Raw genomic sequence first — 13,319 nt, forward strand, 5'->3', positions numbered from 1 at the left:
GTCCTCAACACACACCAGGGGGCCAGGTCGGGCCTTTAATGGGCCTGCCAGTATTTGGAAATTGTCCTGATCCAGAGGGGGAAGACTTAACTAATGGTGTGGCAAGGAGCGCACTCACTGGGAGTGTTGTGAAAAGTGACACCAGTGACACTTGTGACACGGGAAGATGGGGGGGCTCTTTCCCTCCCCCGTTCCCCACCACTTCCCTCCGATGGCAAATAAACACAACAAACAACTTTACGCAACAGACAGAATGGCTGAGTTTAATGCTTCAAGTTTTCCATTTCCTTCCACAGGGCTTTGTTTTAAAAATAACAAAATGAGGTAATAAGTTAATGTATGTACACGTTATAAACATTGTGTCGCGTTGCGGCGGCAGCAACCGCAGTTGTTAGAGACGAAGTCGCTGCGCGGTGACTCGAGGTCAGCCACCTGCAACCTGAGCCGATTTGTCGTCCTGAGGAGAATTCGAGCGCTGTTGGCGGAATGGGGTCTAGAAGCATTTGCGGTGGACGATGGAGGGGCCGGCCTCGTCGTACTCCTGCTTGGTGATCCACATCTGCTGGAAGGTGGACAGCGAGGCCAGGATGGAGCCGCCGATCCACACCGAGTACTTGCGCTCAGGCGGGGCGATGATCTGTAAGACAGGGAGCGCGTCAGGGGGTGAAGCCCCCAGCCCTGAGCCCACGCGCGGGCGGGGGGCGCGGGCCGCCGCCCACCTTGATCTTCATGGTGCTGGGGGCCAGCGCCGTGATCTCCTTCTGCATGCGGTCAGCGATACCGGGGTACATGGTGGTGCCCCCCGACATGACGTTGTTGGCGTACAGGTCCTTCCTGATGTCGATGTCGCACTTCATGATGCTGTTGTAGGTGGTCTCATGGATGCCCGCCGACTCCATGCCTGGGGGCCGCAGGGAGGGGCGTGAGCCGGCGGGGCGCGACCCGGGGACGGGGGCGGGGGCGCGGGCGGGGACCCGGGACTCCCGCGGGGGCCGGCGAGCGGGACTCACCGATGAAGGAGGGCTGGAAGAGCGTCTCCGGGCAGCGGAAGCGCTCGTTCCCGATGGTGATAACCTGCCCGTCGGGCAGCTCGTAGCTCTTCTCCAGGGAGGAGGAGGAGGCGGCCGTCGCCATCTCGTTCTCGAAGTCCAGGGCCACGTAGCACAGCTTCTCCTTGATGTCGCGCACGATCTCGCGCTCAGCTGTGGGGGGCAGCGGCAGGAGAGAGCCCTCAGCGCAGGGCCCCGGGGCCCGTGCGCCACCCTGCCCGCCCCAGGTGCCCCGAGCGCCGCGCACCTGTGGTCACGAAGGAGTAGCCACGCTCAGTGAGGATCTTCATCAGGTAGTCAGTGAGGTCGCGGCCGGCCAGGTCCAGGCGCATGATGGCGTGCGGCAGGGCGTAGCCCTCATAGATGGGCACGTTGTGGGTGACGCCGTCGCCAGAGTCGAGCACGATGCCTGCGCCGGGGGCAGGGCGGGCACAAGGCGGGCAGTGAGCGCGAGCCCCTGGGCTCGCGCGGGCGGGGGGCGGGGCGGGGGTGGGGGCCGGGGCCGCGCGCACTCACCGGTGGTACGGCCGGACGCGTAGAGGGACAGCACGGCCTGGATGGCCACGTACATGGCGGGCACGTTGAAGGTCTCAAACATGATCTGGGTCATCTTCTCGCGGTTGGCTTTGGGGTTGAGGGGGGCCTCGGTGAGCAGGGTGGGGTGCTCCTCAGGGGCCACGCGGAGCTCGTTGTAGAAGGTGTGGTGCCAGATCTTCTCCATGTCGTCCCAGTTGGTGATGATGCCGTGCTCGATGGGGTACTTCAGGGTCAGGATACCTCTCTTGCTCTGAGCCTCGTCGCCCACATAGGAATCTTTCTGACCCATACCCACCATGACGCCCTGCGGAGCGGAGACACCACGCCCACGTTACCGCGGCTCAGAGCGGCACAGGGCCCGGCTCCACGGAGGTCCCCGGCCCGGCTCCCTCCGCCGAGCGGCAGCCTGACCTGGTGGCGAGGGCGGCCCACGATGGAAGGGAACACGGCCCTAGGGGCGTCGTCGCCGGCGAAGCCGGCTTTCACCAGGCCGGAGCCATTGTCGCACACGAGGGCGGTGGTCTCGTCTTCGTCACACATGGTGTCTGGTTTCTGCAAAGGACAGGAAGGCCGTGGAGACACGCGGCGCGTCAGCACAGGAGGCCCCGCTGGTCCGAGAGCCCTCCCTCCCCAGGGACCGACGGGCATCCCCAGCCTGAACGGCGCGCAACCGGCCAGGGGAGCGGTCGAAGGGACCCATCCCGGGCTTCTCTCCCCAGGCTCAGGCCTGCGATGCGACGGGGAGAGGGGCACAGGGTCGTCGCGCCCACACGGAGAGTTTCTCCACCCCGGGAACCCAAGCACAGGGTCCGCCGAGACTTCCCTGCCTTTGCGGCAGGCTACCCGCTGCCGGAGCCAGACGCGGGCGCCCACCGTCTCCGCGCCTCCGCGGCCTCACCTGGAAGGTTAAGACCGGCGGTACCTGCTCGCTGGGCAGGTGTGCGGGTGCAAGGACATGCCCGTGGGAGGGGCTTTGGTGCTCCACCCAGGGCGGACTGGCCCATTCCGGACCCGTCTGACATTCCAGGCTCTGAACAGAGGCACCTTTTCAAAAGCCTGATGGCCAACCCAGAAAATAGCGGCCCCTCCTGCTCTTTGGCTCAGGCCTTCGTTGGGAGGTATTGCCCTTGGGACGACTAAAGCAAAAGCTTTAATCCACCTGGCACCACACTGAACGCAAGGTAGCGGACCCCAAAGGGGCTAGGGATAAATTTGGAGACATTTCCAAAAACTGAATTGCGTAGTGTCTCCTCTATAAAGAGCGTAAAGTAGGCCTTGGGGCTGATCAGATGAGTCCGTTGGGTTCTACTTCGGAGTTCTCCAGTCTCCCCTAAGTGGTGCCCTGTCACCTTGTCCCCCTGTCCTATTGGTCTCCTGTCCCCGTCCCCTCCCCCACTCCCGCCCTACCTGGGCGGGTGGCTACACCTGCTGCTCTCTGGCTCGGGCCCCGGTCGCCGCGGGAGGGAAGCGAGGCTTCTCTCGGCGCTGTCCGCTGCGGTGGCCGCTGGTCCTCGCGCTCAGGTTTTATATAGCCCGCGGGCGCACCCCCCCGCGCCGCCCCGCAGGAATGTCGCTCCCCTTCTCGAGCCATATTTGGGTGTTGGGCACTAGAGCCCCCTCCCCCAGCCGGCTCGCGGCCTGGGTCCCCGCCCGGGTCCCCTGCGCTGACCAAAGAAGGAGCGGCCTGGCCCAAGCCCAGGTAACGCGGGCCGGGCCGTATATGGAGCGTCTCCCCGGCCGGTCGGCCACCCCCACCCCCCCGCGACCCGGCCCAGTTGCCCGCCCGAGGGGATGGGGTGGGGCGAGGGTCACCGCGCGCGCCAGTGGGTGCGTGTGTGCGCCTGCGCTCCCGGAGCTGCACCTGTCCGAAAGGCCTCCCCACCCCGTCCGCTCTGCTCGCACGGGCGCTGCGGAGGGTGCCTCCCACATTTCGACCCTTCTTTGGGTTTACTCAAACCTGCAAAACCCCACGCGCGGCTAGGAGGAGGAGGGAGCCGCGTCCCAGTGGTGGGACAGAGAGGACGGGGGCAGGAGTCACACCCAGTGTCCCAGGAAGGGAAGGAAGGAGACCCCAGACCCCTCCCCGCCAGTGAACTTCATATTCTCCCCGCTCTACCCCTGAGGCCCCAATTCAAGGGCTGACCCAGGTCGGCCCCCGCCCCCACCGCGGAGAGGGCCACCGGCGGCGGGAGGGCGCGCAGCTGTCGCGGCCCAGACAACTGGCGGCGGGAGGAGAGGACGGAGAGGCGGGGAAGAGGAGGCGGCGGCGCAGGGCTCCCGGGGACAGGCCAGGTCGGCGGCTCTGGCAGGGCCGGGCACAAAGCCAGGGCACCCGGAGCTGTTCGCCTCAGGGACTTGCAGCACACCTGGGGGGGGGGTGTCCTCTTTCTCCCCAACCTGCTCCAGGTTGGGTGGGCCGAGCTGAGCCCCTAAGTCCCCACCTTCTTGGTGGGGCTAAGAGGGTCCCTGTCCTGGAACTGAAAGGCCAGGGTCACAAGGCACGACCCGGTGGTGGAATGGGTGAAGCACCCTAAGTGAAACCTTGCTCAACCTCCCTCTCAGTAAGAAGGACAAGGACATTGCACTCTAGGATGGGTAGCGATTTTTCCTTCTGCAAAGGCTGAACAAACTCATCTTTATATTTAGAGGATGATGCCTTGCCAAGGCCCGGCGGCCTCCCAGTCCACCTTGGAGAGTCACCATCTACCAGAGGCCGCTGAAGAGGTTCTATTTATACCACTGATATATGGGGATATGCCTTTCAAATTTTCTAGAAGGATTTGGATCTACTTATGGTAAGGTGGAGAGAGGGTCAGAGGAGGTTATCCAGTTGGTGCCGGTCTCACATTTTCTCTTTTTTTGGCAGGGGGTGGGTGGGGGGGAGGTGGGGGTGGGGGGGTGGGGTGGGAGCGCAGTCCTAAGCCTGCTGTGGAAGCCACAGGGAGACACAATTTTCTGTGATGAACTCAGTGACATGCTTTGAGGGGGTACATCAGTGACATGGGACAAGCAAGAATGGAATGGTTCATTTTTCTGATGTGCTTAAGTGCTCCCGAAATAGTTGCAATTCACATTTGGTAGTGGAACTCGGCAACTGGGACAGGTGTGGCTTCTCTGGAGGAGGGACAGAAAAGCACATGTAACCCTCCCCTGGAGCCCACATCATGGCAGCTCTTCCTAAAACCATCAGTCAATTAAACAGTAGTTTGGTTAGGATGGGGCTTATGCAGTGGATGCCAAGGGTCAGCTAAAAGCTACTGCGGTTTCCTATTTAGCTTTTTCCATTATCTTAGAGAATGAGTGAGTGACAGAACTACATGTCATTTTGGAAACCTCAGGTCCTGCTGTCAGTGGGTAGTGAGGACACTAGAAAAAAATAAACCGGCAAATGCACTATAGGTACAGTATAAACGGAAAAGCTTAAATTTTGGCCTGAAATAGGAAGAATATCTAAGAATTTGGTGTTTTAAAGGGGAGCGGAGTTGTCAGTATTTTCCAAAATTTGTGCTCAGCGCAGTTCTTCTCTCTTCTCTAGCAAGCTTGCTCAGCCCAGAGTCCATGAGCTTCAAGCACACAAAGCTATGAAGAAAATGCTCAGGAGGGAAGAGACTTCGAGTCCACCAAACCTTGTGGAGGGCGAGGGGGGTGGGGGGTGGTGGTGGTGGTGCTGAGGACACCCGGCCAGACATCTGCTTTCTGCCCCCCCGGGGGGAGCTGTTTAAATAGTCTCTGACAGGTCACTATGGGGCCGCCCAGTCCCATTCTGGTCTTGTTGAATTCTCATTGGCCTAGGACCAGACCTCACAGGCGAGTCACGGGCGAGTGGAAAAACTGTCTCCATACATGTACACTTTTGGGGAACACACCAGTGCTCCGCTCTCACCCGATAAGCGGGTGACCGCCTGCATACCCTTCTGAGAACTAAGTAAAGCTCAGCCATGTAGGGTATGCCTGAGAGAGAGTGCCTGCTCCTAAGGTCTCAGGTGCAGCCCCGCTCAGGACACCTGACAGGGCCGTGCTGCTACTCAGCTGTGGGTTCACAGCTCCCTCCTCCGCAGCCCTATGCCCCGAGCACCTCACAAATCTGTATGTCCCATTCTTGCTGGGTCTAAGCCTTCTATCATTTCCTGTTGTTTCAAATATGAATTCGGGGTGCCTGGGTGGCTCCGTCTGTTGACTGTGTGCCCTTAACTCAGGTCATGGTCTGGGGGTCCTGGGATCGAGCCCCGCAACAGGCTTCCTGCTGGGTGGGGAGTCTGCTTCTCCCTCTCCCTCTGCTCCCCGCCCCCCCCATTCTCTCTCTCTCAAAAAAATCTCAAATATGAATTCATAAAACACTTTATATGTTTTCATATTGTTAAAAGCATATCAGCTTCTAACTATTCTGAGGTAAATAAGGTAGGTAACAGTCATTCAGTTTTAAGAATCAGAAAAGCAAGGCTCAATGAGCTAGACCACTCCCAGGTCCCACAGCTGGGGCTTGGGTGACTCTCACTAGTAGTCAGAGCAGGGCAGGGACAGCTTTCTCCTTTCCTTTAATCCTCCCCAGCACTTGGTTTGGTTCTGGAAACATAACAGTTCTTCAAGGGTTCTTTTCTGAGAGGTCGAAGACATCCTGCAATGAAGTCATGGCTTCTGCCTTGGCCATCTGTACTGACCTAATGATTTCACTGGAGCCCTCAGCTCTGCCCCTCACTCCACCACCTCCTAATATCCAGCATAATAAGTGGGTCAAAAGCTTACACCCTGCAGTAAAGTATTTCTGGGGGTATCCTCCCCCCCTTCTGACAGTCATATGTCTGCTTCTCCCTTTCCCTCTGCTCCACGGCCCCCCATTCTCTCTCTCAAAAAAAATATCAAATATGATTTCATAAAACACTTCATATGCTTTCATATTGTTAAAAGCATAAAGGCTTACTTCAAGAAAGACTCCATATTCTCAACTGATGATACTACGTACTCCTTAACACTGACTTGAAGATTGGAACTAGGTAAGTGCCTGGGGCATAAACACTCAATAGCTCAGTATCTTTCCCGAGTGTCTGGAGGAGGTGAGGGGGTGAGGTGGTAGAAGAGGGGAGCAAAGGACATTCGACATTATTAGAACTGTTTGCTAAACACGTCAACATCCTCACCAACTGAGCAGGAAGAGTCATGTAATTTTATAGGCATTTGGGGTGCACACAGATTTTGGCACAAAGATTTATTCTAGTATCTAAAATGGCAAAAGTAAAGTAAAAAAACCCAACCCAACCCAACACCATTAACCCAAGTGTTCAGATCGCTAGAAGGCAGAGAAACGTTAAATAAAGCATGGCACAGCCATGTGGTAAAGTGTCCTGCAGTCATTAAGTTGTATCTTGAAGAACCGTGAAGACATGCATTTTTGGAGGGGGGGTTATTTTTTGTGGGGGTGTGAAAAATATCTTAGACATTACAATGATTTGTGGCCTCCAGAGGCACAGCACATAAAAAAATAGACAGTATATCTGCAGTATTAAACTTTCCTGGTGGGGGGACTGGGGTGGAGTGATTAGGACAAAACTGTCTTAAGAAGAGTCCTCAGGAATGACAGTGGGAAAAAGGCTGGGAAACACTGGATTAAGGAGATGGTCACAGTATACACAAGGTTATGGAATACACAGAATGCCCAGTGCCAAACTGCCCAAGATACATTTCACTTTTTAAAAGTTCATTTAAGTAATCTCTACACCCAACATGGGGCTTGAACTCATGGCTCTGAGATCGAGAGTTGCCTGCTCTTCCAACTGAGCCAGCCAGGTGTCCCCAAGATACATTTCAAACTGGTAAGTGAAACTATTTCTGGCTGGTGGGATTCCATATACTTTTTTAAAAAATAGGTTTCACATCTTCCTCAGTTTTGCTTGTTTGTTTTTTAAGAATTAATGAGGGCACCTGGGTGGCTCAGTCGGTAAAGCATCTGCCTTCAGCTCAGATCATGATCTCAGGGGCCTGGGACTGAGCCCTGCGTGTGTGTCGGGCTCCCTGCTCAGTGGGGGGTCTGCCTGTCCCTCTGCTCTTCCCCCTCCTCACACTCTCTCTCAAACAAAAATCTTTTTAAAAATTGTTAGGATTATACAAAACTATTTTTTAAATTGTATTTTGGTATTTAATGAGGGGATTTTGCATAGAAATACTATTTTCTCGGGAACCTGGGTGGCTCAGTGGGTTAAAGCCTCTGCTTTCGGCTCAGGTCATGATCCCAGGGTTCTGGGATCGAGTCCCGCATCGGGCTCTCTGCTCAGCGGGGAGCCTGCTTCCTCCTCTCTCTCTCTGCCTGCCTCTCTGCCTGCTTGTGATCTCTGTCAAATAAATAAATAAAATCTTTAAAAAAAAAAAAAAAGAAAGAAAGAAAAAAAAAAGAAATACTATTTTCTCTTCAGCCATTCTCCAAATTAAAGGTCCAGGAATACACAGGTGGGACCACGGTAATATTTCTGTAGTTATCAGCCTCAACATGTGAAAGTACGCTGGATTACAACAGATTAAGAAGTGAGTCTGGCGACATTGTGCTGTGGCTTTCCTTCCATTCCTGTTCCTAGAGAAAGGAGTCGGCCTCAAAGGAGAAACGTGGCCTTGTGTGCCTGGTGGGTGATACACTTCAGGATTCTGATTCAAACCCCAAAGTAAAAGAAACAATCCAGTTTTATAGTCTTCTTCAAAAACGAAATCCTTACATTGGAGGCTATCAGCAGTCTTTTACTTCACTGGGGTTTCAGCAAGTCTCTTACACGTATCTCCAGTTCTGCCTTCATCCTTGACACATTCATGATTTTTTTTTTTTTAATTCATTTGAGAGAGAGACAAAGAGAGAGACAGAGAGAGCACAAGCAGGGGGAGAGGCAGAGGGAGAGGGAGAAGCAGACTCCCCACTGAGCAGAGGGCCCAGTGTGGGACTCAATCCCATGACCTGAGATCATGACCTGAGCCAAAGGCAGACGCTTAACAGACTAAGCTATCCAGGCACTTCAGATTCACAAAATCTTAAAACATACCAGCACACAAAGCTGGCTGCTCACTTTCAAAAACATGTTATCATTTCATTTAATCAAGGCTGCAAGCTGTGACTTTGAGAAAAGCAAAGACAGAAGTGGAAAAAAAAAAAAAAAAACTTTCCCAAGTCAGTAAAATTTCTTTCTTTAGAAAACATGCTCACTTTTAAAATGTGCCTTTATCCATTACTCAATTTATATAAATATCAATTCTTTGGTAAAGACTATGTTGTAAAATCTTAATTTAGAAAAATTACTCAAAATCTTAGGCCTTAATTTTACTATTACTGATTTTTAAAAATCCAACCATTTCAGTGCTAGGCTACTGACAAGACAGAGCTAGAAGAGTGAGCCTTCCCCTCCCTCAAAATAAGAGGACTATGCATTACACCGTGACAGCAGTAATGCAAAGTCGTGCCATCGATGGGGCCAGGGCGACTCTCAGACTGGCCTTCCTGTCACACTAGGGATTATTAGATTTGTGGCAGCACGTTGAAGGGGGCACAATGCTGTGTCCCCAGAGCACATTATTACGGACAAGGATCATACAGCTAACAACTGTTAATGTCAATTGAAAGCCAAAGCCTTGTCCTATAAGAAGAGAATTTTAGCAATTTCTTACCTGCCATCTGACAAGTTCTTCCTAATTTCCCTTAGCACCCTTCAATAGGTTCCTAACCTGGACCCTGATGCTGTCCCCGCACACAAGCTGCAAAAAGAAAAAGAAAAGGCTGCCAGTGTCTTTCCTCTGGTTATTAATGTAATGAGCTCCATTAACCTCTTCTTGACAATGTGTTCAAAGGCTGGATGTGAAGCTAGAAGGAAGAGAACACAGACGGCTGTACTTTGTGAAACCAGGAACCGGCCTCTCTTCACCATATTTAACTTCTGACCTTTTAAGCTGTCGGAGCAAGTTGTTTAGTGAGCATTCAACTGGGCCAGAATCTGAATATGCCAGCACCTCCCTGTCCAATCTCTAGTCTTTATTTAAAGCTGATTTAAAACTGAGTGATGACACTGGTCAGAACAATGAAGCTTTGGGAATCACTACTTTCCAGTAAATCAGATGCCATATTAAGAAAACCTATAATGGCTTCTAGCATAACACATGCTTACATTCGTTAGACTGTGGTAAAGCTGGAATTCAGTGTAAATCACCTTGAAAATACATGAAGCTAACGGAATTTCCATACTGGAAGACTGTAACTAACACTAATACTATAAACTTATTACATGGTAACTTATAAATAGGCTAGAAAACATTTAAGGGTCTTGTTCACTCCTCTCATTAATACTCAATTATTTATGTAGAAATATTTAATATTTTCCCAATGAACTAATCCGTTCTCAAGCTCACATGAATTACACCTTGTTTAGTCTTTTAGTCCTACACCAAGTCAGCAAATCTGACATCCACCTTACTACATATTTCCCACTAGCCCCAAACAAAAGAGACACCAAATACTCCAGATTCTCTTCAGTGCAGAGTCACAGCCACTTCAGAGACAATCCGTGCACTCTGGTCACGTTTAGAGTTACAGAAACCGAGGCCGAGAAGTGCTTTGTGCATACACGCACCAGAACCAGAGTAAGAATTCCAGAACCCCCAACAGATAAGAAGAGAAAGGAAGGGTAGCAGGCACGGAAATAACAAGTGCTACATTTTAGATGGAAAAAGGAGGAGAGAAAATATCTTGTAGCAAAAAAACCGAAACCACAGTCAGCCTTGCAGCTGTTTTGTAGCAGGTTTCAAATAAAGTATACAAAATTCAGCAATATGTGTTATAAAACTGTACAAATTTTTAGATGTTTAAGGCCTAAGATTTTTATAAGGACATGCTTCCGCAAATTTTCAGGAACAGTGACCATTTTTAGAAAAAGTTACATTTGCCCCAAAACATAATATTCATAGTTTGCTTTCAAAACAAACTCAAAGTAGGGATTAGACTTCAGGCTTCCGAGGCGGTCCGCTCGCAGGAGGTCTCTCACGTCTGGCAGGTACGCGCTGAGCTGAACGCCTATGAACGCAAACACAGAAAGTCCTTTTTAATTTTCATAAAACTCCCAAATGAATGAAGATGATTAATGATAACATCTGTGCTTCTATTTAAAATATAATGTCACTCCACTATTGGGAAATACTCTGCTCTAAATTCCTTCCACTGTCAAACACGCTTGCCGGTCTACAGCATGACATTCTTACTTTGAAGAGGCTGCTGGAGTCATTTTTTCCCCCTAGTGGTCAAAACAGCCAATCTGATCAAAGTTTTTAGTAAGACTTGAAATACTTTCATTTTCTACACAGCTTAAGTCATTTCTTCAATGTGGAAGTTTTTAACTAGTAATCACCCGAAAACAAGTATTTCAAACAGTTACATATTCCAACAATTATATATTAATTTCAAACAAATATACAATATCTAATTATATACTCAAGCATTTCAACAATTATATATATTAAATATATATCCAATTACATATAGGGAAATAATTTAGTAGTATAGTATTATGAAAGCTAGCTCCAGGGTCTCAAAATATATTATAGTCTGAAATGAGACAGGTGAAGAATTATTTCTTCATTAGATCTCTGTAAAGCTGGAAAGCCAATGAGCACTGATGAAATGGAACTGTTGGAATTAGGATCTGTGTAGTTACAAAAAGGTATGTACAATTTTCTCATCAGATAAAGAAAATGGGAAAAAATTTTTCATTAATAATACAATACTTTGTAATTTGTCATATTAGCATAAGGTTCTCAAAATCAAATACTGAGGCTTTTTTCCCAATACCCTCAAAGTGCCCAGCACTATTTTTTGTACTTTATTATTATATAATTAAAAATCTGGGTTAATAAATGTTTTGAGGCTAAATCTGAAATATTTATAGATCACTTACTACAATTAAAACACTTTCACTAAGCAGTTTTTATCTGTCAAATGGCATTACGCTTCTGAAAATATATTGATTTTAAAAGATCAACTCTCTAAAAAAATTTAACATCTTATTTGGCTTCTATTTTTACCGTGCATGCCCTCTGTTTAGAACTATATGTTTCTAATATTTGATGGATTTCTTTTCTTCACAGCAGGGGTTGAAACTCTGCCCAGTGGTGTGAGGAAGGTGGCCTCAGGGGATCTTGGTTAACTTAAGAGCCAATGCCTCACCTGAAGTGGGCAGCACTCATTACATGGTTGACTGTTGCCAGGACAATATTTCAGTCCAGTTTAGGCCAATATTTTGATTCTTAAAAGAATTAAGAAAGTAATATTTTTGTAAGAACATGTTTCAACTATTAGACGCTGGTTACTAATTAGAAGAAAACTTACAATCCATGTAATGACATGTGTATTTTGTGTGTATAATGTACCTCGATAATATATAAAAGTGCTAAGCAGGGTCGGGCCTGGTTAGTACTTGGATGGGAGATAATATATAAAAGCAAACTGAAAAGCTCCAAGTGGGTAAATTAAATGTATCTGTAGGATGAATTCTATCCAGAAGCTGAATTGTTAGCTGTCAGAGCTTAGGATATATGAGGCTATCTGTATCTCACGACCATCAGGCTCCGTCCTCCTTTAAAAACATTCACTATTGTACACAGTAGCTGTATTATTCAAAAGGTTCCAAAAACAGGTGTCTTTAGCTTCTTGTTGTAAGTACATATATACCTTTTACTTGTATACATACGCTCATTTTTCTAATAGTTTCTACTTGTTTTTGTTCTTTGGTCATAACTTAATAATTCTTCCTGTAAAACCACAACTTTCCATTCCTGTTGTTCATCTATGATTTATAACCGAAGAAGAATAAAAACAGCAAAGTCACTTCTAAATAGCACTCAACATTAAATAGCCACAAGTTAATTCTGTGGCACTTTTAGGAGAACAATCTTCAAGGAAAGCACTGGATTTGGGTCCAAATGCCTTCTAATAATCTATTAGGCTCATGGAAAATCTCTCCAGTAGTACAGAGAAATCAACCATACCCAGTTATTTCATTTCCAAATACAGAAAAGAGAAAGTCTTAGAGGTGCATTTTAGCTCTTTCTGAATTTCAAGTATTTCAAATACTTTCAAACAAATCAGGTTCTTCTGTTATACCCCTTCATTATTTCATTTTTAATTTTTATTTATTTTGTGACAATGAAAAGGCTTAATTAACCTTTGTGTTATTTGCTCATCTTTGAAAAAGAATGCACTATTAAATCGGTCATGATAGGATGATCAAGTATTACTTTTTCAAAATAAAAGTCCAGATCAATTCTGAGCAAGTTCCAAGTAATCTAGTCATGGAATTATATTTTCACTGAATCACTTACAAAAGGAGACTAAAAATCTGAAAAGTAACACTAAGAGACCATTGCAGCTGGGTTGGAAAACAAAAGCTTCCGACATGTAAACGCTGAGAGTTTGCTTCTGTTTCACCCCAGAATACTGGTCTGGGTGGTTAGTTTCACACTGTTTTTCTAAGGGTCCCCCCCTTCATGTCCCCTGGTTAAGCCAGCAATTTTAAAATAGAAGACTGCAGAATACAACCCATTACAGAGGAGCTGGGGCTATGAATCTGCAAAATACTTGTAGGTATTCAAAGGACAAATGTCTACTGAGTGACTACTATGTACCAGGGACTGGGTTCATCATATTTGATGTAGATTAAATAATGTAACTTGCATATATATGTATAGAAAACTTTCAAACGTGTGTAAATATCAGTATGATAG

General features: G+C 48.7%; 2 protein-coding genes across 3 annotated transcripts in view; both read right to left on the reverse strand.

The window, feature by feature from the left end:
* Positions 1 to 225: 225 nt before the first annotated feature.
* ACTA1 (actin alpha 1, skeletal muscle) lies at positions 226 to 3,256 on the reverse strand. 2 transcript variants are annotated; one of them, XM_080822373.1, is made up of 7 exons: positions 2,994 to 3,256; positions 1,998 to 2,138; positions 1,566 to 1,890; positions 1,297 to 1,458; positions 1,011 to 1,202; positions 720 to 901; positions 226 to 637 (listed from the first exon to the last, which is right to left on the reverse strand). In XM_080822373.1, the coding sequence occupies exons 2-7, from the start codon at positions 2,124 to 2,126 to the stop codon at positions 494 to 496; spliced, it is 1,134 nt and encodes a 377-aa protein (XP_080678499.1). In that variant the 5' UTR covers positions 2,127 to 2,138; positions 2,994 to 3,256; the 3' UTR covers positions 226 to 493. The 2 variants fall into 2 exon arrangements, with proteins under 2 accessions (XP_080678499.1, XP_080678500.1); XM_080822374.1 differs by having other exon boundaries at positions 233 to 637; positions 3,012 to 3,155.
* A 4,979-nt stretch (positions 3,257 to 8,235) lies between these two features.
* Positions 8,236 to 13,319, reverse strand: part of NUP133 (nucleoporin 133) — a 56,101-nt gene continuing 51,017 nt past the window's right edge. The window contains exon 26 of the mRNA XM_080823475.1: positions 8,236 to 10,617. Coding sequence (XP_080679601.1) covers positions 10,481 to 10,617 — 137 coding nt within the window. The 3' untranslated portion in view covers positions 8,236 to 10,480. The remainder of the gene's footprint in view (positions 10,618 to 13,319) is intronic.

Source organism: Martes martes (assembly GCF_963455335.1).
Source record: "Martes martes genome assembly, chromosome: 14".
NCBI classification, from domain to species: Eukaryota; Metazoa; Chordata; class Mammalia; order Carnivora; family Mustelidae; genus Martes; species Martes martes.

What these genes read in the sequence shown, in the direction of transcription:
- ACTA1 (XM_080822373.1), bottom strand. Translation starts at nt 2,126, where the DNA reads ATGTGTGACGAAGACGAGACCACCGCCCTCGTGTGCGACAATGGCTCC. An exon ending in CTACTCCTTCGTGACCACAG is followed by an intron (nt 1,203 to 1,296) that starts GTGCGCGGCGCT and finishes TGCCCCCCACAG; the next exon opens with CTGAGCGCGAGATCGTGCGC. An exon ending in CCAGCACCATGAAGATCAAG is followed by an intron (nt 638 to 719) that starts GTGGGCGGCGGC and finishes CCTGTCTTACAG; the next exon opens with ATCATCGCCCCGCCTGAGCG.